At 56.4% G+C, this 24,854-nt stretch overlaps 3 protein-coding genes across 8 annotated transcripts in view; all 3 read left to right on the top strand.

Annotated features, from left to right (window-relative positions):
• Positions 1 to 15: 15 nt before the first annotated feature.
• CHRND (cholinergic receptor nicotinic delta subunit) lies at positions 16 to 7,353 on the top strand. Its single transcript, XM_047871793.1, has 12 exons — positions 16 to 67; positions 332 to 477; positions 916 to 960; positions 1,463 to 1,572; positions 1,679 to 1,834; positions 2,039 to 2,148; positions 3,057 to 3,257; positions 4,433 to 4,544; positions 4,670 to 4,784; positions 6,077 to 6,281; positions 6,373 to 6,491; positions 7,171 to 7,353. The coding sequence occupies exons 1-12, from the start codon at positions 16 to 18 to the stop codon at positions 7,351 to 7,353; spliced, it is 1,554 nt and encodes a 517-aa protein (XP_047727749.1).
• A 4,948-nt stretch (positions 7,354 to 12,301) lies between these two features.
• On the top strand, positions 12,302 to 17,834 carry CHRNG (cholinergic receptor nicotinic gamma subunit). Its single transcript, XM_047869743.1, has 12 exons — positions 12,302 to 12,483; positions 12,686 to 12,825; positions 13,087 to 13,131; positions 13,293 to 13,402; positions 13,865 to 14,020; positions 14,824 to 14,921; positions 15,248 to 15,448; positions 15,629 to 15,743; positions 15,957 to 16,071; positions 16,820 to 17,036; positions 17,253 to 17,386; positions 17,661 to 17,834. The coding sequence occupies exons 1-12, from the start codon at positions 12,429 to 12,431 to the stop codon at positions 17,832 to 17,834; spliced, it is 1,560 nt and encodes a 519-aa protein (XP_047725699.1). The 5' UTR covers positions 12,302 to 12,428.
• Positions 17,835 to 19,700: 1,866 nt separating this feature from the next.
• EIF4E2 (eukaryotic translation initiation factor 4E family member 2) overlaps positions 19,701 to 24,854 on the top strand; it is a 30,794-nt gene continuing 25,640 nt past the window's right edge. For 3 of the 6 annotated variants that reach the window (XM_047869750.1, XM_047869745.1, XM_047869746.1), the window contains exon 1: positions 19,701 to 19,787. In XM_047869750.1, coding sequence (XP_047725706.1) covers positions 19,768 to 19,787 — 20 coding nt within the window. In that variant the 5' untranslated portion in view covers positions 19,701 to 19,767. Of the gene's footprint in view, positions 19,788 to 20,287; positions 21,153 to 24,854 lie in introns of those variants that run through there. The other 3 variants (XM_047869749.1, XM_047869747.1, XM_047869744.1) reach the window with 2 other exon arrangements.

Raw genomic sequence — 24,854 nt, 5'->3', positions numbered from 1 at the left:
AGTCAGAGGGACAGGATGGAGGGGCCGGTGTTAACGCTGGGGCTGCTGGCTGCCCTGGTCGTGTGTGGTAAGAGTGGGCATCACCCTGCCCTGAAGGGTCCCTCAGGACTTGCACCCAGGGTCCCTGCTGCATGGTCCCCTCCTACTCCTCCCCTGCATCAGGCCCAGCTCCCACCCCAACTCTGGAGGGGGTTGACCGCCAGGACCCCTTCCTGGGGAGTGGTTGGGTCCCCCCAGCTCAGCCCAGCCCCATGGCCTGGCAGGATTTCACGGCAGCCCCCTTCCCGGTCCCCCCTCCCAGCACCCCATCCCTCTTCCTGTCCCTCCCCAGGCAGCTGGGGCCTGAACGAGGAGGAGCGGCTGATTCGGCACCTGTTTGAAGAGAAGGGCTACAACAAGGAGCTCCGGCCTGTGGCTCACAAAGATGAGAGCGTGGAGGTCTCGCTGGCCCTCACACTCTCCAATCTCATCTCTCTGGTGAGAGGCCCCTCTGTGGCTGGGCTGGGGACCCGAGGGCGGGGACAGCTTCCTGGAGGCCTGGCTGTCTCCTGGACTGGGATGGCCACGGAGGAAGCTCAAGGTCCCAGCCTGGCCCGTGGTAGCTCCTCTCCCGGGGAAGCATGCTCCAGCGTTCTCCAGGTTCACTGCTGCCCACAGGCCTCGAGCCGATGCCCCTGCCCCTCCAGCTTCAGCTCTGGGGTGTCCCCCATATCAGACCCATGACACACTTCAGGGGTGTCCCCTCCCTGCTCCTTGGTCTGCCCAGCCCCTCCTGACTGTGCGTGCTTGGGCCAGGAGTCTGGTCAGGCCATTTGCTGTGGTTTCCTCCGGGGGGTGGCAGGAAGTAGCTGCCTGGTGAATGTGTGCAGGTGAGCAGTGCGGGCCCTAGGGGACAGTGCTCTTGTGTGATTACAGAAAGAAGTTGAGGAGACCCTCACCACTAACGTGTGGATTGAGCACGTAAGGAGACGACCCCACTCACAGCCGGGGGGGTGAGGGTGTAGGCCCCATGCTTCCTTCTGCTTAGGGATCTCCAGGAGGGGATCCTCCTGGCCTCCAGGAGGAGCTGGCTCCTACCCACAGGCCCAGCTGCCCTTCCCACCACCTTGTACAGCCACAAGCTCAGATGGAGACTTCCGGTGAATTGGGATTCTTTACCTATGGGAAGGTTGTCACGGTATTCTGACTTTATTAGAAAACACTCTTCTGCCATCCATCAGAAGTTCATAATATAGACGTAAGTCTTCTGTGTCCACAATGAAATATGCTCCCTTTGTTGTGCAGTGTACGTTCTACACAGCTGTCCGTGACGGACATGAGTCCTAACTCTGCACCCACCTCCCCCAAACTTCTTTTGTCACAGTTCCAAGACCCTGTCCAGTGTTCCCCCAGGGAAGTGAGGAGAGCAGGGGGAGCCTGGACAACAGCAGAGCTGACTGCTGACATACCTTTCGGGTTCCAGGGCTGGACGGACCCCCGGCTGCAGTGGGATGCTGAAGAATTTGGAAATATCAGTGTCCTGCGCCTGCCCCCTGACATGCTGTGGCTCCCAGAGATTGTGCTGGAGAACAAGTTGAGCCACAACCCTCCCTGGCATCCCCTCGACCCTCCGCCTCCCCCAACTCTGCCAGCTCCCAGCTGGCTGGCATTCATGGTGGCCTCTGTCCTTGTCCCTCAGCAACGACGGCTCCTTCCAGATTTCCTACGCCTGCAACGTGCTCGTCTACCCTTCGGGCTACGTGTACTGGCTGCCGCCCGCCATCTTCCGCTCCTCTTGCCCCATCTCCGTCACCTACTTCCCCTTCGACTGGCAGAACTGCTCCCTCAAGTTCAGGTGCACCCACTTCTCCAGGCAGCCCTCACCCCCGGGCACCCTGCCAGGGGCTGAGAGAGGTGCTCGAGGCACCCTCAGTCCTGATTAGAGCTCCCCCAGACCCACAAGGGCGCCTCTGACCGTGAACCTCCTGTACTGGCCTTTCTGCCCTCAGTGGCCGCAGCCAGTGGCTGAGGACCACCCTCTCCCCGCTGCCCTCCCCAGTTCACTCAAGTACACGGCCAAGGAGATCACCCTGAGTCTGAAGCAGGAGGAGAAAGAGGGCCGCTCCTATCCTGTGGAGTGGATCATCATCGACCCTGAGGGTTTCACAGGTGCTGAGAGTAGCAGCTGGTGGGTGGGCAGGCCCCTCAGACGCACACCCGTGGGTACAGTCACACCAACGCCTCCCCGCCAGAGATGCACGTGGGCACACACGTGTACACCTGGAAGGTGGACATACAGGCACACTGACGGGCGGGGAGACCCAGATGCGCAGACACATACCGACCCACAGAGAAACACACGCAGACGTACTTAGCGACGCAAATCTAGCACATTGAAAGGAAAGAAATCCCCAGGAGGGGATTGTGTCCCAAAGGCAGAGACAGACACTGGCCCCACCCTTCCTCTGCCCGGGCCAGAAGACCCTCCTGCGTCTGGACAGGGTCCCTAGGGATGGATGTAACTGACAAATGAGGGGGGTAGTTAGTCTTCTGTTCCCAGGAAGCCCAGAGGCGTGGTTGCGGCTTTAGCCACCGATCCTAATGTTGTGTATGCTGCCCCCTGCCAACGCCCCACACTCCTATCTATGACCGGGCTCAGGTCTTCTATGGGGCCCCCACCACACACCCCTGTTCATCAGAGAAAACCTATGTCACACCTGTCCCAAGGCGGCTACATCACCAGGGTTTGGGGCGGGGGCATTGGTCTTACTCTCACCACGTCATTATCTCTAAGACTCCTTGTTTGAACCACACACAGCCTCAGCTTCTATATTTTCAAAACAAAAAAAGCCCACACTCCCAAGGCAGAATTTCCCCCTTGCAGATTGAAACTTCCTTCCCAAGCCCCAGGGAAAGACGCCCACCATCAGAACCTAAACCCTCCTCTGCGCGCGCCCTCGGGCTGGCTCACTCCACCCAGACCCCCCACCCCACCCCCACCCCCGTCCTTCCCCGCCGCCCCCCCAACCCGCCCCCTTGCCTGGCCTGACACCGAGGTGTCCTCCTGCCCTCCTCAGAGAACGGGGAGTGGGAGATAGTGCACCGGCCAGCCAGGATCAACGTGGACCCCGGTGTCCCGCTGGACAGTCCCGGCCACCAGGACGTCACCTTCTACCTCATCATCCGCCGCAAGCCCCTCTTCTACATCATCAACATCCTGGTGCCCTGCGTGCTCATCTCCTTCATGATCAACCTGGTCTTCTACCTGCCGGCTGACAGTGAGCCTGAGCCTGCCCCAGCCCCTCCCTGTCCCCAAGGGCATCTGCGCATGGGCCTCCCCAGCCCTCCCCTCACCTCCTCCAGGAGCCACAACGGGGTCACCACTCCCGGGGCTCCCTGCCCAGGGTCCAGGCATGGGGGGGGGGGGGTGGCCAGCCAAGGGGAGGGTTTTGTGACCATGTCCGATATCCCCAAATGGACAGTCCCCCTTGGACCCTGCTTCTGCTGCTCACAGCAGGCCTCCCCAGAACCCTAGGGAGAACCCCTAGACCGTCTCTCTGAACAGAAACAGGTCTGTCCTGGCCACCACGTGTGACCATGGGCCTGACACACAGAAGGCCGTCCACTTTGAACGAGTGGGTGGAAAACGGGATCTCCAGGAAGCCAGGCATGGAAGCGTGCAATCTACGCTCACCTGGTTCTAGAAGGACACGTGTAATCTTCGCTCACTTGGTTTCGGAATCGTTTCAAATGCTTACTGTAAGCAAGGCACAGTGAGCCCCAGGGACAAACGCAATCTAGCCTCTGCTGCTGGCAGAGACTGTAGAAGCCACAGAACTAGCACAGGCTGAGGGGCAGTGAAATGGGGGAAGCTTTCCTGGAAGAGGCGCTGCTTGAGCTGGAGGTGGGTTGGTGGGCACCCTGCAGATAGAGAAGGGGCCCCGGGGCAGGGTTGGGGACCTGTGACCACAGTGGCCACGGCCCCACATGCTCAGGACCTCAGGTGGGAAGAGCTGGGCAGTGCCCGGCTGGGGTCTCTGAATGGAGGACTAGGAGTTAGGGTATCATTGGTGCTATGAGGATGTCCCAGAGCTTTCTGTACGGGGTGGGACACACAGATCTGTGATTTGGGAGGGCTGCGTGGCAGGGAGCTGGCCAACTGTGATAGCCGGTGTTCGCTGAGCGCTTGCCCAGCTCCTGGCAGAGTGAGGAGCGTTTCACGCTCTCTCACTTTGTCCTCACGACATTTAGTGGTTGAGACAACTGAGGCACAGAGAGGTTAGGCTACTTGCCGAAGGTCACCCAGCCAGTAAGTGGAAGAGCTAGGTGCCCTAGCTCCAAAGCCCATGGTGTCGATCAAGGTACCGTGGCATCGCGAATGGTGGTGAGGGGGCCACAGTGGGACCCGCTGGGGTCAAGACCAGAGGTAGCAGCTAAGTCCAGGCTCCCCCAGGTGGCGAGAAGACGTCGATGGCCATCTCGGTGCTCCTGGCCCAGTCGGTCTTCCTGCTGCTCATCTCCAAGCGGCTGCCCGCCACGTCCATGGCCATCCCCCTCATCGGCAAGTGAGTGATGGCTATGCCACGCCACGCTTCACCCACCCCGCCCTACCCCTCGCCCTCCCCCGCCCCAACACGCCCAGCACGCCTCGCCCTGCCCCGTGGGTTCCAGGCTGAGTGTGTGCCTACAGGTTCCTGCTCTTCGGCATGGTGCTGGTGACCATGGTCGTGGTGATCTGTGTCATCGTGCTCAACATCCACTTTCGCACACCCAGCACCCACGTGCTGTCTGAGGGGGTCAAGAAGGTGAGGGGCCTAGGCCAAACGCTGGAAGTTGTCTGGCCGTCCCTCTCCAGGAGAGCGTGCTCACACAGGGGAGTGCCACCCAGCCGTGCAGAAGCGCCATGTGCTGCCACCCACGCGGCGTGGACGGCTCTCCTAGCACACGGGGGCTTGGAAGGAGCCGGACACTAAAGAGCACAGGCCGCACAGCTTTCTCTCCCGAAAGTTCAAGGTCAGGCAACAGCCAGCCGTCAGTGATAGAAATCAGGATGGTGGTTACCCCTGGGGGTGGGTAGGAAGTGACGGCAGGAGCCACTGAGGGAACCCTTGGAACGGTGTTGGGTTGATATCTCACCTGGGTGGCGTTTACGCAGTTGAATGCATCTGTAAAACTCCATCTGGCTCTACACTTAAGATTTGCTCAGTCTGCTGGATGTGTTACACCCTGATTATTTTTTTTTAATTTTTTTTTAATGTTTATTTATTTTTGAGACAGAGAGAGAGCATGAATGGGGGAGGGTCAGAGAGAGGGGGAGACACAGAATCTGAAACAGGCTCCAGGCTCTGAGCTGTCAGCACAGAGCCTGACACGGGGCTCGAACTCACAGACCATGAGATCATGACCTGAGCTGAAGTTGGACGCTTAACCGACTGAGCCACCCAGGCGCCCCTACACCCTGATTTAAAAAAAAGAAGGTGAGGGGGACGCCTGAGTGGCTCAGTCGGTTGAGCGCCAACTTCAGCTCAGGTCATAATCTCACGGTTCGTGGGTTCAAGCCCCGTTTCGGGCTCTGTGCTGACAGCTCAGAGCCTGGAGCCTGCTTTGGATTCTGTGTCTCCCTGTCTCTTGCCCCTCCCTCGCTCATGCTCCGTCTGTCTCTCAAAAATAAAATAAAAATTTTTTAATTAAAAAAAAAAAGGTGAGGAATGTGGGGGCAGCGTACCCAGGAGGGGGCTGTCCTTGCCTCTCAGCCGCTGCAGGGCCACTAGCTGTTCTGGGATGTGAAGGTGCCTTAGCAACTTGCTTGATCTTTACCATTTGAAGAAGAGAGCTCAGCAGTCAGGGCATTTTTCTTACTTTTTTGTTGTTCATATATAATTCATTTTCAACAAATGAGTTGTGCTTTGTGCTGTGAGTAATGGGGAGAGTTGGAAGCAACCTAAGTGTCCATCAGCGGGGGATCGGGAAAATGGATGACAGCGTCAGACTCGGGAGTACTCTGTGGCAGCCGGGCAGAGGGTCACAGGCGCTTGGGTGTGTGAAGGTGACCCATGTCTGTCAAATACCTTTCCTGTGCCCCCCTGACCTGCCGCAGCTCTTCCTGGAGACCCTGCCCAAACTCCTACACATGTCCCGCCCGGCAGAGGATGGGCCCAGCCCGGGGGCTCTCGTCCGGAGAAGCAGTTCCCTGGGCTACATCTCCAAGGCCGAGGAGTACTTCTTGCTCAAGTCCCGAAGTGACCTCATGTTTGAGAAGCAGTCGGAGCGGCACGGGCTGGCCCGGCGCCTCACCACCGCACGTGGGTCCCCGTGTGGCCTGGGACTTTGGCCCGTCCGTGGGAGGTGGGCTGGGGCCAGGACTCATGCCCTCCTCTGGCCTGGTATCCACAGGCCAGCCCCCAGCAGGCTCTGAGCAAGCCCAGCAGGAGCTCTTCAGTCAGCTGAAGCCAGCCGTGGATGGGGCCAACTTCATCGTCAACCACATGAGGGACCAGAACAATTACAATGAGGTGAGTAGTCACAGGCCTGCCACACATCGGGTGTATCCTGTCTTAAGGGGGCTCGGTTCCACGTGAGACACGAACCCACCTAGATGAAGGAGTTCACAGTGGGTGCAGACTCCAGGCACCCTGGGAGGGACAGCCCCCGCCTAGAACCCCAGAGCAGCACTCTGGGCCAGGAACACAGCTCCCTTAGGGTCCCTTCTTTGTCCGGGCTGCCAACCATTTTCTGTCCCTGCTCAACCCCAAGTCTGATACTCCAGACATACTCAGACATTTCAAAGGCAGACTTAGGTGGTTGTTCAGCATCACACAACTTTTCAAACTTCTCTCTTGAGAAAGGGGCACCATTTTCCAGTTCATGTAGGGGCTAGCTGGGAGGGGTGAAGAGGGAGGAGAGGGGATGATTTACCGTCCTTAGCCCCCTGAGAGAGACTCCAGGCACCCCCAGGTCCTCTTCAGCCCCTGGAGCCCTCCAGTGGGGTGTGGAGGGACAGACAGAGGCCTTGACTTCAGGGGGGCCTGGGCCCTGCTGGGGACACACCAGCACATCCCATCCACCGCAAGCCTGAGGCAAGCCCCGCAGATACACCGAGGCCATGCCTCCGTCACCGGCCCCAGCTTGGGCTGTGGGTCTGTGGTTTGAGGCCCTTCCTCACCCCCACTGTCTCCGTCTCCCTGCCCCCAGGAAAAGGACTGCTGGAACCGAGTGGCCCGCACAGTGGACCGACTCTGCCTGTTTGTGGTGACGCCCATCATGATGGTGGGCACGGCCTGGATCTTCCTGCAGGGCGCCTACAACCAGCCCCCACCTCAGCCCTTCCCCGGGGACCCCTTCTCCTACCATGAGAAAGATAAGCGCTTCGCCTAGGGTAGGCCTGCTCTGCCCTGCTGGCCCAACTCCCAGGGAGCTTCGGGTTTGGGGCGGGTGTAGTCATGTGGACAGGGATGTCTGAGAGAGGACAAGCCCTTCCTGGGAAGGCCAACTTCTGGCCCTGAGACTCGAGGCCAGCTGGTTCTGCAGGGCTGGGGCCGGAAGAGCTGGGCTTTCCTGAGATTAAGGAAGGAAGAGAGACGCCCCACTCCTCGACCACGGTCCTCTGTAGCTGAAGACAGGAGCTGCCGAGGAGGTCTGAGAGTGGACATCAGCTGGCGGTCAGGGCAGGACAATTTGGCGGGGGGGGAAGGGGGCTGGCTCAGGGGCCAGGGAGGATGCCACTCAGGCCAGCCTTTTAGGACCCCTCTGTGAGGAGTCAGAAGGCAGAGGCCACTTCTTGCCTCCCGTCCCCCGGGTGAGGCTAGAGCAGGTGGGATCCTGTGCCTTCACTTCCCTGCTCCCTAGCCACCCTCCTCTCAACTACCCCTCAGTCTTCAGCTTCTGAAGCCCCACCTGGAGCTGAGGTGGGGACACCTCCCTCTCCAGGGCTCCTAAGGAAGGAGGCTTTCAGCAGGGGTGGGGGCACCAGAGTTGCAAAATGGCCTTCCCTAGCCCTTTCTGCCTTGGTGATGCTGTCTGGGTCCCTCAGGGAAGCCGAGGACCAGGACACTTCCACCCGGAAGTGTTGGGCTCAGCACCCACAAAGACCAGAGGTCAGCTTATCAACCTCAGGTCATATGCGCAATCCTAGAGCCCCAGAACTCAGCCCTCCCCCAAGGAACGTGTCCCCTCTTGGACACCTATTCTCCACCCCAAAGTAGGGCTTCCATACAATATTCGGGACATACGTTTACCAAAAAAATTAGTCATCGTGTATCTGAAATTCAAACTTAACTGGGAATCCTGTCTTTTTATTTGCTAAATTTGGCAACTCTACCCCCAAAAGAAGCCCCCAACAATCCTGTCTCAAGGGCCAAAGGCTGAGGCTGCAGGTGCTGGCTGGGAGACATGACAGCCTACCTCCAAGACAGCCCCAGTGATCCCCACCTCCTGGTATCCACACCCTGTGTACCCTCCCTCCACACTGAACCAGGCTTGGTCTGTGTGACCAACGGAACGAGGCAGAAGTGACGGTGCAGCACCTCTGAGATCAGGCTCTAAAAGACACTGTGGCACCTCCTTGGCTCCCCACCCCCATCACTCTTGCTGAAAGCAACTGAAAGTTGGATCTCTCATTCTAGGGAAGCAGCTGGTATGGTGAGCAGCCCTGTGGAGAGGCCCACACGGCAAGGAACTGAGGCTCTCTGCCTGCAGCCACATGAGTGACCTTGGAAGTGGATCCTCCAGCCCTGCTGGGCCTTCAGATGAGATCACAACCCTGGTGAACATCTTGGGCACAGCCAGTTCTTGAGCCAGAACCACCCAGCTAAGCTGCTCCTGGATTTCCGACCCTCAGAAACTGTGTGGGATAGTAAATGTTTGCTGTTTTAAGAGACAAAGTTTTGGGGTGCTTTGTTACACCAGCGGGGTGACCTTGGGTGAGCCACCCTCATCTATTAGCTGTTTTCTCGCCAACAAAATGTGTGTATCGTAAGTCCCGTCTGTGAGGGGCTGTGAAAATAGAATCTGCTAGTGGGCATAAAGGTACTTACACGTGTCCTACAAATGTAAGGGGTGGTTATTTAACTCATTCCTCAGTTGTGAGCCTGAGTCACAGGGGATGGGCCTGTAGTCTCCCACATCCAAGGCTGACAGGGAGTCTGTGGGCAGACTGGAGCAAACACAGAGGGCCCAACGAATCGTCTCCTGGATGGACACACCGAAGGTCTTCACAGATCAACCCGTCTCCCTCAGAGGGAGTTGGTGACCTCATTGGCCCAGGTATACATAAGGCGGGATTTTTTTGTCTGTCAAAGGAAATGAACAAAAGACAAACCACCTAGCGTCAAAACTGACCCTGGTTACTTCTGCCTTCCAATATGAACCGTGCACAGGTTCAAGGTACGAATCTTTAATTTTGTCCCTCTGGGTAGGGAAAGCGGCTTGGACTTACACCCATCAGGTGAGCAGGAAGTCCGAGACTTCCCTGGAATCGCCCTCTACGGGAGGGACCCCATCCAAGCCCCAAGAGGCCCTGAACCAGACCCCTCAGCCACTGTCCTTGCTTCTCTCTGCCACACGATGGCACTGTTGCCAACTGCCAGGTGAACCCCGGTTTCAGGCTCTGCTCAGGTGGCAGCGACCCTTCCGGAGAAACCACCCCAAATGCCACGCCCGATCAAGGGTGCCCCTTGCCCAGTTTCCCAGGGTCACAGAACGGCCCCCAATGGCACCCATTCCTCTAGCACTGCAGCCCCAGGGTGCTGTCTGCACCGGTCCCCTTTATAGGTGATATGGAAGTGATAGAGGTGATATAGCTCCTTCCTCCCCAGGAAGTCACACCCACAAGGGGCCAGCTTCCTGTGAAACCAAAGGGTGTCCCTACACAGTCTCCCCAGGCCAGCAAGGCTACTCACCCTCCTTCAAACAGTGATGAATCTGTTAGGGATGCACTGGGCTTCAAGGAACAGAAACCCAAAGAACTGTGGTTCAAAGAAATAAGGCTTCCTCTTCACGAGACAGTGGTTGGCTCGTTGGCTCGGCTGTCCCACAGAGCTCCCAGGGACCCCGGCTCTGTGCTTTCTGCCCCGTCCTCCCTCCTTGGCGTGTTGGCTTTGTCCTCATGTTGTCGCCCTGCTCACAAGCTCACTGCCGCAGATCCACACTTCTCATCTGTGTTCGAGGCAGGAAAGGTGCCAGACATTCCTGACCCCTTTTATCAGGAAGCAAAAGCTCTCTCCTGGAGCCCCTTAGCCGATTTCTACAGATGTCTCATGGGTCAAGATGTTATCACGTGGCCACCCCTTCCTCAAGGGAGACTGGGAGTTGAGCATTTCACTTTTCCAGCCTCCAGAATAGAAGGTGACAAAGGGGGAGTGGCTATGAGACACAAATGATGTCTACAGAAGATTTTTCTCTTAAAGTTGCCCCCCTTTAACCCCTTCAGGACAAAACCACCAGCTCCTCAGCTGACCCGCCCTCCTGAGAACACCAGAGAGACCTTACCTCTCTCCCACAGCAGAGAGAAGGTGAAAAAACAGGAGTTGAAATCTCTTCATACGTAGGGAGGCGGCATAATTCATACCAGAGGGAAGTCACGCTCCACAATCTTCCTTTTTCCTCCCCAACACTTGTAGAGAAGGGGAAAGGGAAAGTTGGAAATGTTGGAGCACCAGCCAGACCACCACTGCCTGGGGCAGAGGGTTTGGGAGGTGGTGAATAGGTGGTCCGTCACTTAGCAGGAGCCATGAATGGTCTTGCCTAAGTGTGGTCTTGGGGGAGGGGGAGCAGAGAGGGGAAGAGGTTCTGCTCTGCAAAATGGGTGAGGGACCCGAATCTGGGGGGGACCAAAGGGCAAACTGGGGAGAAGGGGCACCTGGCTTTGTAATCTCCAGGGAAAGGGGGCTGCTACACACCTAGATGCACATTGAGAGCAACGCTTAGGGGTGGGGCCCTAGAGCAGGACTGAACACAAGGACACAAGTAGATGACCAGGGAAGGCAGGTGCCACCACCACTGTCCCCTCGACCCCAGAATCCCGGTGAGGACAGACAGGAGGGATTTGTGGCTATGGAGGCTGGGGTCTGAGCCAACCTCACACACGGATCTCCAAGGACTGAAAGTAGCAGGCTGATTTCCAATGTACTGACACATTGGAAATGTGGAGAAATGCTGGAGACCTCATTTGTTTGTGGGGGAGGAGGTAGGTGGCACTTTTCCTCCAGCCCTCAGAGGCCTCCACCACCCTGTCCCCCAGGATGCCCAAGGGTGGGTAGCACTTAGTCGAAGCTGAGTTCTTTGTCTTGCAAACTTGCTGGGACGTCCTGACCTGTCTGCTTAGAATAGATGGTCAAACGACAGGTGGCCTGAGCCCATGGTCATGGTCACAGCCAGCAGCAGGGACCCTTGCTCCTAAACTAGTCTCAGCCCCACCCTTTCCCTGACCTCAAACTACAAAGCCGATGGAGTGTGTTTTCTGGCCCTTCTGGGTCCCCTCATCTGACTCTCCGGGGGCCACAACCTTGATCTTGACTGCCTGCCTTACTGAACTCTGAGTCCTATGAGCCGCTCAGGCTTATCCCTGCCTCCTCGCCTCCTCGCAGTCCCCTGAGAGTCCCCTGCAGCCCACCTAGCCTTGTGCCTGCCACATGCTGGACACTCCCTTAGTCTGTGGATAATTTAATAAATACCGAGGCCACACTGAGGAGCCCCTATTCAGGGGCTGTTCTGTTCCCAAGAGCCCCAAGCTCCAGACCCTCCTCAGCCCTCCTTCCTCCAAAGCTTACCAGGCCTGTGTCCTGTGCCTCAGAGTCTGGAAGGGCCCTGAACTGCCTGAAGTTCAAGTTATCTGAAGGACCCTGAAGAACACCCTAATTTGCATTAAGGTATCCAAGCCCGGGGGACCTAGTGCATCTCCCTCTTAGGCTTGTCCCCAGTGTCCTGGCCCATTGGAGTAACCCATGAAGATGTTAGGCTAATGGGACAGGTTCATGGTCCTCAACCATGTCATGGCTCAGGTCCAAAACGCCCCTCTAAACCTCCCCAAATCCTGACCCGCCGGAGGGAGCAGAAGGAGGGAGCCCAATTTGAGGCGCTTCCTCGCACTCTGCCTCCCTCCCACACCTGTCCGTCCAAGGCTGTGTCTCCAGTCGCCCCACCCCCCCACCCCAGATGGAAGGACCATGGGCTGGGCCAACGGAGTCAGAGAGCGGGGATGGAGGCTGAGCCATCTCTGTTGGGGCAGATGGGGCCCCTCTGTCCCCTCCCCAGCCCAGGTAACCCGAGCCTGGCATTTTGTCCATCTTGGAACAGCTGACGCTGCTGTGGTCAGACAGCTGGTGGGGCCTAGCTGGCCTGGCCAGGCTGGCTGGGGTGGGAGCATGGGCTGTTACATGAGACCCAGAGTCCACATCTCTCTACCCTGAGCCGGAGAGCTGCTGTCCCAGCCGGCACTGTAGAGCTGCGGCACCATGTACAGGGGCCAGGGGCTGCCGCTCCTCCTGCCGCTGCTGGCTGTCTGCCTGGGTGTGGACCAGGGGCTCAGGAGCCTGGGGAGGCCTGGAGTAGAGATCCAAGGCCTCAGGGGATAGAGGGTCTGGAGGGCTATTGAGACCTGCCCTGCACCTCTAGTTCCCTACCTCTCCACATCACACCCTCTTGTGACCCCCCCCCCCAACTCTTTCTGCCCCAAAGCCCCTGCACCCGGGCTCACTGCTGTCCGTTGCAGGAGCCCAGGGCCGGAACCAGGAGGAGCGTCTGCTCGCGGACCTGATGCACAACTACGACCCCCACCTGCGGCCCGCGGAGCGCGATTCGGACGTGGTCAACGTCAGCCTGAAACTCACCCTCACCAACCTCATCTCCCTGGTGAGCCACAGGCTTGTAGGACGGCAGGGGAGGCGGAGGCCCAGTGCACCTGGCCCCCGGGACCTGCTGGGGAGAGGAAGGGGCTGGCTCTAGCAGCCAGGAGGAGGAAGGACGCCACAGGGGAGAGGCTGGGGAGCTAGAAAACTCCGGTGAAGGATGCCCAAGAGGCTGGCGTCCTGTAGCGCCCAATGGGGGTCTGTAGGGACTAACATCCAGAGACGGCAAGCAATGGGGGCTCAACCCTCTGTTCTGAACCCCCAGAATGAGCGAGAGGAGGCCCTCACCACCAATGTGTGGATAGAGATGGTAAGAGGCCCCCCTGAAGTCCTGTACCCTGGATCAGGCCCCCTCCCTGGGGTCCCAAGGCCCTTGGAGCTGCCTGTCTTCCCCCACCCCCTCCCCGCCTCTTCTGGGGAGGGGGTGACTCCGCGGAGAGCAGGGGTCTGGCAACCCCGCTCGCCCTGCAGCAGTGGTGTGACTATCGCCTGCGCTGGGATCCGCAAGACTACGAAGGCCTGTGGGTGCTGAGGGTGCCGTCCACCATGGTGTGGCGGCCGGATGTCGTGCTGGAGAACAAGTGAGGAGGAGTGCGGGCAGGGGTGGGGGGACAAAACGATACAAAGGCAGGGCCCGGTAGGACAAGGGGGGCTCTGGGGAAAGGTGCAGACCGGGCCCCCTTTTCCGGGGCCAGGAAATACTGGATGCGGCAGGTGCTGCCGAGGGTAGGGCCTGGCCAGCAGACCTGACTCTCGACCTGGCTCACTCCAACTCCTCTGGGCTCAGTCGTCTGCTGGGCTGCGGCCCTCCCTCCAACGTGGGGGTGAGGGTGGCTCCCATAGAAGCTGTGGTGATTAGGAGGTGGGATGATGAGGCCTGAAGGTGGGTGCCGCAGGGAGGTAGTGGACCCTGCGCCCGGGAGGGGCTGGTGTCCCCAGGCCCCATCCACGCAGGACGCGGGCAGGCCTGGGGTGTGGGACTTGGCCGAGCCGGGGCCGCCGGGGACGTGAGCCCCCAGCCCCGGGGCCTGGCCTGTGCGCAGCGTGGACGGCGTGTTCGAGGTGGCCCTCTACTGCAACGTGCTGGTGTCTCCTGACGGATGTGTCTACTGGCTGCCGCCCGCCATCTTCCGCTCCTCCTGCCCCGTCTCTGTCACCTACTTCCCCTTCGACTGGCAGAACTGCTCCCTCGTCTTCCAGTGAGGCCATTTACCGGGGGTGTGGGTGCAGACCTGGAGAGCCGCCCTAAGAGGAACCTGGCTGGGGAGGGGGTTGGACGCGAGGCTTCTCGCCAGGGGTGCAGCTCCCTCTCTCTGGGGCCTCTATGCCCATCTCAGGCCCAGACACCTGCAGGTGCCCACGTCCCTCCCGGCTAAGCCGCAGTCCCCTCGCTCATCCTCCTTTGCTGCCTCAGTTTCCCTGCCTGTGCCCCAAGGGAGGAGTTAATGACTGGGGTGGGTGGGCAAGAAGGCATACACCTGCCCGCGAGGTACCAGCATGCACACACGAGCGCCACCCCACACGAGACGCTACACCCCACTCCCCATGGAGAGGTGGAGGCGCTCTCACTTTTCTCTTCCAGAAATGGGGGGAAGGAGGTCTGTGTGAGTGGGTTCCCACGCTTTAGAGAAGCAGTCTTTTCACAAGGAGACCCTCGGTAACAAACAGACCTGAGAGGTACAGACTGTGTTTTCTATGTGCTAACCATTGGCCCTTCCTGCCCTGGAGGCAGTGAAAGGGAGGAACAGAGTGGCCTTGGGCTCTTAACATCCATGACGCACACTGAGCTGCAGCCTCCTGGCCCTTCAACAAAAACTTCCCTGACCTCCAGGGAGCCCGGGTCCCCTTCGTGCCCCCCATCTCATGGCCAGGGCTCTGCGGAGGGCTCAGAAATTCCTAGCTGTACTTTTTGAAGCAAGACCGCCCACGGTTGCCCCCAGATGACTGTGTACGTGACCTCGTAGGTGGATCTATACGCCCTCAAATGTGTCCCCCTTCCCAGGTCCCAGACCTACAGCACCAATGAGATCAATTTGCAGCTCAGCCAGGAAGATGGTCAGACCATAGAGTGGATTTTCATCGATCCTGAGGCCTTCACGGGTAACCTCTTCCCAGGGCCCCAGCCGCACCTGACCTCCAGGGCAGGGCCAGGCTCGGTTCAGACCCCCTCCCATGTAACTCAAGATGAAGGCTAGACTAAACCACACAAACTAGATTTTTAAAGACCCAGCAGAGTTCTGATTTCCCCAGGATAATGTCTCTGGTTTTGGTGGGAGGAGGATCAGATATCCAATCTCCCTTTGCTGCTTCCATCCCTCGGTGGCACTGCTTTGGGCCCCGGATGGCCGCCCACAGCTGGGTCACAGGGGCTGCGGGGATCTGCCCAGCCTGTGCTCCCGGTGCTCACTCTGGCCCGCTGCCCACAGAGAACGGGGAGTGGGCCATCCGGCACCGGCCGGCCAAGATGCTGCTGGATGTGGAGGCACCCGCCGAGGAGGCGGGCCACCAGAAGGTGGTCTTCTACCTGCTCATCCAGCGCAAGCCCCTCTTCTACATCATCAACATCATCGCGCCCTGTGTGCTCATCTCCTCGGTCGCCATTCTCATCTACTTCCTTCCTGCCAAGGGTACCTGGAGCCCGTGGGAGGGGAGCCACGGCCCCGGCCGGCAGCACAGGGGCTAGCTGGGAGGGCACAGAGTGGCACCACCCACGAGACCACCTGTCCCGGGGACAGGAATGGGGTGGGGGAGGAGCCCCATGGCAGGGAACTTGAGATCTGCTCTGAGGGTCTCTCGGTTACGGGCAGCGGGGGGCCAGAAGTGTACCGTCGCCATCAACGTGCTCCTGGCCCAGACCGTCTTCCTCTTCCTTGTGGCCAAGAAGGTGCCCGAGACCTCCCAGGCAGTGCCACTTATCAGCAAGTAAGGCTGGCCCTCACGCCTACCACCCCCTCCCGCCCTCCCCTTCCTGGAACTCGGGGCACTACCCTTCTGCCACTCCCACCCTCCCATCCTCAATGCCAACCCCTCACCCTAAGAGATCTGGGGGAATCAGCTGCTAAGGGTGGGGTGCGTCTGGAGATGGAGTCAGTGCCAGCGGGCCAGCCCCACCTCCTGCCTACCTGACCCTGGCAGGTACCTGACCTTCCTCCTGGTGGTGACCATCCTCATTGTTGTGAATGCCGTGGTCGTGCTCAACGTGTCTTTGCGGTCCCCCCACACACACTCCATGGCCCGCAGGGTCCGAAAGGCAAGGCCCCTCTCTGCCCACCCCAGCATCCTCCAGTCCAGTCCACTCACATGCGTCTTCCTCTCCACCCCCTTGCCCTTGCCTACTCACCTGCCACATTCAGCAACGAACCTGCCCTGTGTGTATCTTGAAGCATGTGGATTAATCCAGACGGATTAATAATAATATTGAGTGCTTGCTTTGTGGCAGGTGCATCATACATACTAACTCATTTGATCTTCATAAAACTCCTAGAGGTGGGTATTAGTGCCACCTCCGTTTTACAAATGAGGAAACTGAGACACAGAGAGGTTCATTAGCTCACCCAAGGTTGCATGGCTGGGAAGGAGAAGCAAGATTCTACCCAGGCCATCTGGCTCTACCCAGATGGCTCCAGGCCATCTGCAGCCCACCTGCAGCAGTCAGCTGGGACCCTTGTTGCAAATGCAGATTCCCAGGCCCGCCTCAGGCGTCCGGGGCTGGAACAGCAAGGGTGGGGCCAGCCTGTGGCCTCGTGCAGGCTGTGCAGCAAGTACCCTGGTGATTCGAATGTGCACACAAGTTTGGGGACCTAGGCTCAGTGCCTGGCACAGAACAGCCAAGCTGTACCAGGGTCAAGCCACTGTCCCTAAGGTGCTGCCGCTGGGCCCCTGGTAGCTTGAGCCCTCCATGCCAACCTTCACTCTTCGCTCTGAAGCCCAGCCTGGCTGCCCGCACGTCCAGGTCTGCCGGCTACTAAGCTAAGCGCCCCAGAACATCCTCTCTCCAGGTGTTCCTGCGGCTCTTGCCCCAGCTGTTGCGGATGCACGTTCGCCCACTGGTCCCAGTGGCTGTGCAAGACACGGGGCGCCGGCTGCAGAATGGCTCCTCTCCGGGATGGTCAATCACAGCTGGGGAAGAGGCTGCTCTCTGCCTGCCTCGCAGTGAACTTCTCTTCCGGCAGCGGCAGCGCAACGGGCTGGTGAGGGCAGCGCTGGAGAAGCTAGGTGAGGCAGGAGGTATGACACTGGGGACACTCCGGTGCTCACTCTGGCCTGCTATCTGACGGGGAGGGCTATCTGTTGGCCAAGGCACCGGACACAGCAGGTGAGTGTTGGTAAGTGTCCAGCTGGGGAGAGAGACACTAGGGTCGCTCAGGAGAGGCTACCCTCTCAGACTATTTCTTCTCCACTCGATTCCCAAACCTTACCCTCTCTCAACAGAGAAAGGCCCGGAGCCAGGGCAGAGCCGGGAGTTGTGTGGCAGCCTGGAGCAGGCCGCCCCGGCCATCCAGGCCTGTGTGGAAGCCTGCAACCTCATTGCCCTTGCCCACCACCAGCAAAGTCACTTTGACAGTGTAAGGGGAACGGAGCACCCGGTGAGGGACTTGGACTTAAGATGGGGGCAAGATGAGCGGAGTGGCCATGGCAGGGCAGTGGGAAGGAAAAAGTGGAATGGGGACATCAGTGCCAGGGGCCTATGACAGAACACAGGTTAAGGCCTGGAAGTAGGTGAGAGGGACCCAAAGAAATGGAGAATAAGAGGCCTGCTGGCGGGCCAAGGACGGCACAGTGATCCAGGGCAGGCTTGGTGTTCCTGCCGGTCATCCCACACCTGCCTCCCGCCCTCAGGGGAGCGAGGAGTGGTTCTTGGTGGGCCGCGTGCTGGACCGTGTCTGCTTCCTGGCCATGCTCTCCCTTTTTGTCTGTGGCACCGCTGGCATCTTCCTCATGGCCCACTACAACCAGGTGCCCCCTCTTCCGTTCCCTGGAGACCCCCGCTCCTACCTGCCCTCGCCTGACTGAGCCAACCATCGGCCGCCGGCCACGTGGAGTCTGATTGGCTGTGTTCTTCAGTGGCTGAGATCATGAGCGTGCTCTTGGGAAGTGCCCTTCATGGCCATGTGAGCCAACAGGCCCTGAGAAAAGCATGGGAAATAAAGAGACTGAGCTGGAGTCCTGGAGTGGTTGAGAACGGCTGTGGGCGGGGTGTGCTGTTGGGATCAGCATCCGCGTGGCACTGGCTACCTAGTCCTGGCAATTCCCTCACTTCGGCAAAGCATTAGCCACTCCCATCATTTCTGAAGCCCCAAGGACTCTGTTTTTCACAATGTCCCCAGCTAGGCAAGGCCCCATCCCTCTAGGCCTAGGCCCCCTTTCCTCTTTACGAGTTCCCCACAGGTTCCTAAAGGAAGGAAGTCAAGAGAGATGTGAAGAGGAGCAGGCGATGTTCTCTCAAAAGAATGGCAGTAGCCCGCTCCCACTGGCATCTACCTCCCCTGTCTTCTGGGTGCTATGAGTACCCAACACTCACCTGCACCAGGCACCTTTCCATCCATACACATTTTTTATCATTGATCACAAAAGATTTCAGAGTCAAGAGCTCTTTACATCATCATGGACAAGCAAGTCACTACTCCCCCCATGTTTCAGATGGGCAAATTGGGGCCCAGAGTAACAGGGGCTTCTCAGAACACTGGTGGCCAAATAAAGTTTGGAGTCCAGAATTCCCAACTCAGTTTTAGACGCTCCAAGGAGGATTCATTCCATGGCCTGGAGAACAGACCCCTCTTCCTTCTCTTCTCAAAGGCCAGGGCATTTGCACTGGTGTCCAAGGTTGGTTAAGACAAGGAAGAGCTAGGCAGAGAGGCTGGGAGGTAACAGGGAACTTCTGGGCTTTGCCTTCTGGAAGGAGACCCTGACCAGCCTCGCTTGGCCCCATTTAGGAAACAAGATGGCCAGCTGAGGGCTTCCTGGGAGAGAGGCAAGGCCCTGCTTTGGAGAGTACAGCTTCGGCCAGAGTTCTGATTGTGATGAAACAACTTCATCTGTAAATTTGGGTACAGATTTCAGTTCCTATCTACCCTCATCAGAGGATCAAAGGTGCAGATCAAAGTGATTCAAAAATGTGAACATGCCACATGAAGACCTGACCATGGGACATTGTTGGGGGAGGGGAGAGGACCCCAGAAATAACCCCCCTCTCCCAAGTACAGGGTGCCCAAGTGCAGGGTGGCTGGCTTTGGTGCTCAATCACCAGCAGGTTCATTCCATTAACTCCAGTGTAGGTGCATGCTGCCCCTATGTATTTGGAGTAGAGACTTAGATCCTGGAGGCAATTTGATGATGGTGGGCCCATCTGTGGTTCTCTTTAGCTCCTCGCACAAGTAAGCAAAATTAAAAATACTACACTTATTGAGGGTTGCTGTGTCTAGCGCCTGGCACTGATTATCCCGTCAGATCCACACGGCAACACGAAGAGGCAGGTACTGTAATACAGTATGGACAGTACAGAAGAGGAAACAGTCTCGGGGAAGTTAAAACACAGTCCAGGATGGTGCAGCCGGCACAGGGCGTGGAGTCGGGATTTGTACGAAGCAGGCGGTTCGGAGCCCGCACAGTCAGCGACGCGGCTCTGCCTCTTCCTCCCAGCCGCCCGGGAGGGGGTCGGGACCCTCCCTCGGACGGAAACCGTTTCCTTGGAGCCACCGGGAAGGCGGGCAGGAGGGCGACAGGAACCCGGGTAGGGCTGAGGCCCGCAGCCCGCAGGGACCGCGAAGCCCCAGCCTCCGCGCAGCCGCCCAGGGCGGGCGTCCCGGGATACTTGTCCCACACGGGGCCAGCGCGCAGACGTTCCGCTGCGCCGTGCGCAGCCGGAAGTGATCGGGCCCTAAGCGGGAGGGGACCTGGCGGAGCGGAAGTCACTCCGTGAGGCAGTGGCGACGGCGGCGGTGAGAGGATGAACAACAAGTTCGACGCGTGAGTGGCGCGTGGCCGCCCCCCGGGGCCCCTTCCCCCAACCGTTCCCTGCGCCCGCCCCCACCGGGGCTGGAGGCGACAAAGCTCTCCGGCGCCGGCCTCCCTCCCGGGCTTGGGCTGCGGGCCTCCCCGGCCCAGGCGGCCAGCGGGGACGAAGAGGGGTCTGGGGAGGCGTGATGCAGGGGCCCCAGAGACTTCGGGGTCGTACGGACCGAGGGCGGAGCGCGGGGTCCCGGGGAGGAGGTGGCCGTACCGCCCGGAAGGAGACTTGTGGACGCCCCGCCCCGGTGGGTGCAGGTTGCCAGCGGCGTGGAAGGGCGGAGACCGCAGCGGTTTGGGTGTTTCCGCAGCCTGGCCTCCTTGCCTCTGAATCCAGCTTTCCACACACGCTCTAGCCTAGGAAGGTCACCTCGCTTCTCTGACTCAGTCCCCTCATCTGCAGAGTGGGGACGGTAACAGAGTCCAGGTCGCAGAGTTGTGAATACAGAGAGGTAATGTGGCTGTGGCGCCTAGTGGCTGCTCAGTTACGGAATTCTCCGTCTTCCTGAGGCTCCTTCCCACTTCCTTTCTCCTCCCCCTTTTCCCTTCTTCCAACACACTCACCAGGAGCTTCTGTTTTCTTGCCCCGCGAGCGTACTTGCCATTGCCCCCTTCTCCCATTTCTGTATGTACCCTATCTGGTTCCTCGGTCCAGCATCAGACAATTGGAAATGCAAAAAGGACATGCAGAGTATTTTTGCATGTTTCCCCTCTAGCGATTTGTATCTTGAGGTAGTTCTTACCTCTCTTCCAGACGTCTAGGAAATCTGTCTGAGCCCCAGAGACCTAGGTTTCCAGCCCCAGACCCGCCAGTTACCAGTTATTTGACAGTAGAAGAGTTACCCGGCCATTGTTACCTAAACCACGTTAGTGGTTAGTGCCCGGCTGCTGCTCTGAGTGTGGTAAGGACCACATCACACTCAGCAGTGCTTAAAGGTACATTGGTAATTGCTAATAGTGAGGAATAAACGTAAAGTGGAATCGCTGTTGATTTAGGTTGTGACCCGCTGCTGATGGGACTTTGGGTTTTTTCCGGTACAATGAGTGCTGGTTTGCAAATTGAGGAGTCCTAGATTCCAGCACTCTCCGCAGCTCCTCGGGAATGTCTCCTGGTTGCTGAGAAGTCTCTGCTGCTTGGAAGAAGTCTTTGGCTGAACGTTTCCCCAGCCTGCTGCTTAGCTGAGCCCATTTCAGTAGGAATGGCCACCCTGCCCTCCGCTCCCCTATGTATACCCCTCGTCTTCATCTCTGCAGCACCTAACTCCGGATCTAAGTCCCTATGGGATTCTGCAAATCCTATAGCTGTTCTTCCACTGAATTGAACAGGTCAGAATTTCATCTTAGGAAGGTGTTTTTGTGGGTCATCTAGCCCAGTCCCATCCGAATCGTTTGGATTTGGGGATTGCAGTAAGCTAATTTAAGAATGGTAATAATGGGGGTGCGGGGGGGCGCCTGGGTGGCTCAGTCGGTTAAGCGTCGGACTCTTGATCTCAGCTCAGGTCTTGATCTCAACATTGTGAGTTCAGGCCCCACACTGGGTGTGACACATACTTAAAAAAGAAAAAAGCGGGGCGCCTGGGTGGCGCAGTCGGTTGAGCGTCCGACTTCAGCCAGGTCACGATCTCGCGGACCCTGAGTTCCAGCCCCGCGTCGGGCTCTGGGCTGGCTGATGGCTCAGAGCCTGGAGCCTGCTTCCGATTCTGTGTCTCCCTCTCTCTCTGCCCCTCCCCCGTTCATGCTCTGTCTCTCTCTGTCCCAAAAATAAATAAACGTTGAAAAAAAAAATTAAAAGAAAAGAAAAAAGAAGGGTAATAATGGCTTCCATAGGCATCTTGCTAGATGCTTTTCATATATTGTTTCTACTCTTAACCCTACAAAGGTTTGTTGTTTAACCTTGATTCATGTACCTCTTGGCAAAAATTAACCTGGGTCATTTTCAATTAGTTCTAATTATTAACTGTTCCTTGTAGTATGCCCAAATTTTTTAACCTCTCTCTTCTAGCTGTGTAGGAAAAGAACCAAAGCTTTCGTTGATTTGAAATTAGCAATTGGAGACCTCACTCCTGCCCCTGGTTTTGCTTTTGTTTTTGTTTTTCATGTGAAAAGTCTGAGGTGTATTAAGTTTATTTAAGTAATGTTTGCGCTCAATGTGGAGTGTGAACCTGTGACCCTGAAACCAAGAGTCACATCCTCCTCTGTCTGAGTTAGCCAGGTGCCCCAAAAGTCTGCAGTTTTCAGACCATTGTTACATGTTTGGCTTATATATCTATATATATATCTACCTAAATATATAAAAAATATAAAATATATATTTTTTAGATATATATATAGATATATATACACATATATATATAAAAATTTTTTTTTTAATTGACACCCAAATTAGTTAGCATATAGTGCAACAATGATTTCAGGAGTAGATTCCTTAGTGCCCCTGACCCATTTAGCTCACCCCCCTCCCACAACCCCTCCAGTAACCCTCAGTTTGTTCTCCATATTTGAGTCTCTTATGTTTTGTCCCCCTCCCTGTTTTTATATTATTTTTGTTTCCCTTCCCTTATGTTATCTGTTCTGTGTCTTAAATTCCTCATATGAGTGAAGTCATATGATATTTATCTTTCTCTGACTAATTTCACTTAGCATAATACCCTCCAGTTCCATCCACGTAGTCGCCAATGGCAAGATTTCATTCTTTTTGATTGCCGAGTAATACTCCATTGTATATATATATCTTCTTTATCCATTCATCCATCGATGGACATTTGGGTTCCCTCCATACTTTGGCTATTGTTGATAGTGCTGCTGTAAACATGGGGTGCATGTGTCCCTTCGAAACAGCACACCTGTATCCCTTGGATAAATGCCTAGTAGTGCAGTTGCTGGGTTGTAGGGTAGTTCTATTTTTAGTTTTTTGAGGAACCTCCATACTGTTTTCCAGAGTGGCTGCACCAGCTTGCATTCCCATACATGTTTGGCTTTTACACTCTTCACCACATGGTTCCTAAGGACTGTTCCTAAGATTCCAGTTTGCCAGCATCCTAAAAGTCCAGCGCCCGGAGTTGGGTACTGTAGTCTAAACTGATGCGCTCAGGTTAAAGAAGAGCTCTAACCTCCTCTATTTTGTGGGCCCGACTTCTATGAGCGTAACCTAGAACTATAATTGCACCCCACCCCCCACATTTATCAAGTCAGTTAGCTACATTGTCATTGTTGCTGTTGACATGTGAAACTCTAAGATGCTTTCACTGTTCTGCAGTCCCAGCTGCGATGAGCTTGGTTTTCAGATCTAGATGCCATACTTGATTTTCCCACTGTTCTCTCTTCGCTAGCTTTTGGCCACTCTTAAAGTATTGTCTGAACCTCCTGTTTGGCACTCATCCTATTCCGCTTTGTATTGCTTTGATTTTAGAAGTCCATTCATTAAACATGTTTGTTTTCTGCCTCTGTCTGATGCTGGACATGTAAAGATGAATTAGACCAAGTTCCCAGATGCATAAGGAATCGGTCTGGTTAGAGAATATGAGCACAAGCCTGGGTGGAAGTTTGGTGAGCTGACTTGGAGCCACTCAGTCTAGACAGCCTTAGAGATGCTAATTGCTTGCCTGTGTCTATGGAGCACAGATTTTTAGTCCTGACTATTTTGGCTCGAATCCAGCTTCAAGTTGGGAAGAGTAGCCTCTGGAAGATGGGATGCAAGTGATTTGCCTTAAGTGAAAGCTTAGTGGGCGGGGTGGCGGGTTAGCTCTATTGTTATTAGAAATCACAATACAAGATGAAGGTGCGTTAGGATTTCCTTTTACCGTCTCCAAAGGGAGTCAGGAAGTGTGGTCCAGGGATCACAGCACTGTTTGTTTTTGAATGTAATAATTTTTGCTCTTTTTTTTCTTTTCTGTTTCCTAGTAGTGATTAGCAGCAAAACCACTAAAAAGAAAGGAACTTCTGCTTTTCTTGGGGCTAGTAAAAATGAGAGATGCTGGGGTGACTCTTCAAGATTTAAAGGGAAGGGACCCTAGAGGATATAGTGGAGGCTGGGAGCTGAGAGAGAAATGGTTTGAGCCCTGGGGTATCCCATAAAAAAGAGAATTAAGAGCTGTCTTGGGCCTATGCCATATAAAAACCTATGAGATGTTTTTGATCAGGAGCCAAAAAATTGGCTATGGCATCATAGTGGGGACAAGTACAAACATTTATATGGTGAGGTTCAGAAGAGGGGAGCCTGATCCAGCCTAGGGAGAGATTAGGAAGTATTTTTAAGAGAAAGTGGCCCTCATCCCGAGTCCTAAAGGACAAGTTAAGTAGAGGAAGGGGGCCTCTCTGAGAGGAGACCACATGATGAGCACAACAGAGGGGTGAGATTGGAGAACTCAAATAAGTTGGTAACGCTAGAGTGGAAGGAGTTTGTTGGGACCAGGCAGGAGGTGATCTTGGCACATATACCCACATAAGGACCTTTGTACCATGCTGAGGCCCAAGTGTGTGTATCTATCTTTTCTCCTCAGTGAGGTGCTTGGGGACAGGTGCTCTGTAGCATCTATACAGTAAGTGGCTTGGTAAAATATGGGACTTGTATGCTGTCCAGGCTCCTTTTGGAAAGTAAAGCAAACCAGCTCAAGTGTAATAAAGGGGAAGGCGTGTCATAAGCACAGATAACGTTCTCCCAGAAGTCTGGGGAGGTCACACTTAGTCAATGAGGTGGTAGCATCACCAACAAAACCACTTTCCTCTCCCACCTGATCTCTGCTCCATTCCCTTTCTCCCTACTGGCTTTCTTTGCATTTGCTCATTGTCTTTCCTTCACGGCTTTTCTCATATGGGTCCCATAGGATTGCCCCAGCTCCCGAATCTGTGTGATCTTTGATCTCCTAGATGAAAAGCTGAGGAAGGAATCGGCTCATACTTTTGAACAAGACCGCGAGGCATTGGTTATTGGCCAGGCTGGGCTGCCCTTTGTTCAAGTGCCCTTTATAATCATGTCTTGACCAGGGTGGGGATGGGGACATTGCTGGCGTGGTGCGGCGCACCTGAATA

The sequence above is a fragment of the Prionailurus viverrinus genome, chromosome C1, assembly GCF_022837055.1.
Source record: "Prionailurus viverrinus isolate Anna chromosome C1, UM_Priviv_1.0, whole genome shotgun sequence".
NCBI lineage: Eukaryota > Metazoa > Chordata > Mammalia > Carnivora > Felidae > Prionailurus > Prionailurus viverrinus.
Note: the sequence above shows the minus strand (reverse complement) of the source record. Positions and strands in the feature narration are given on the sequence as shown.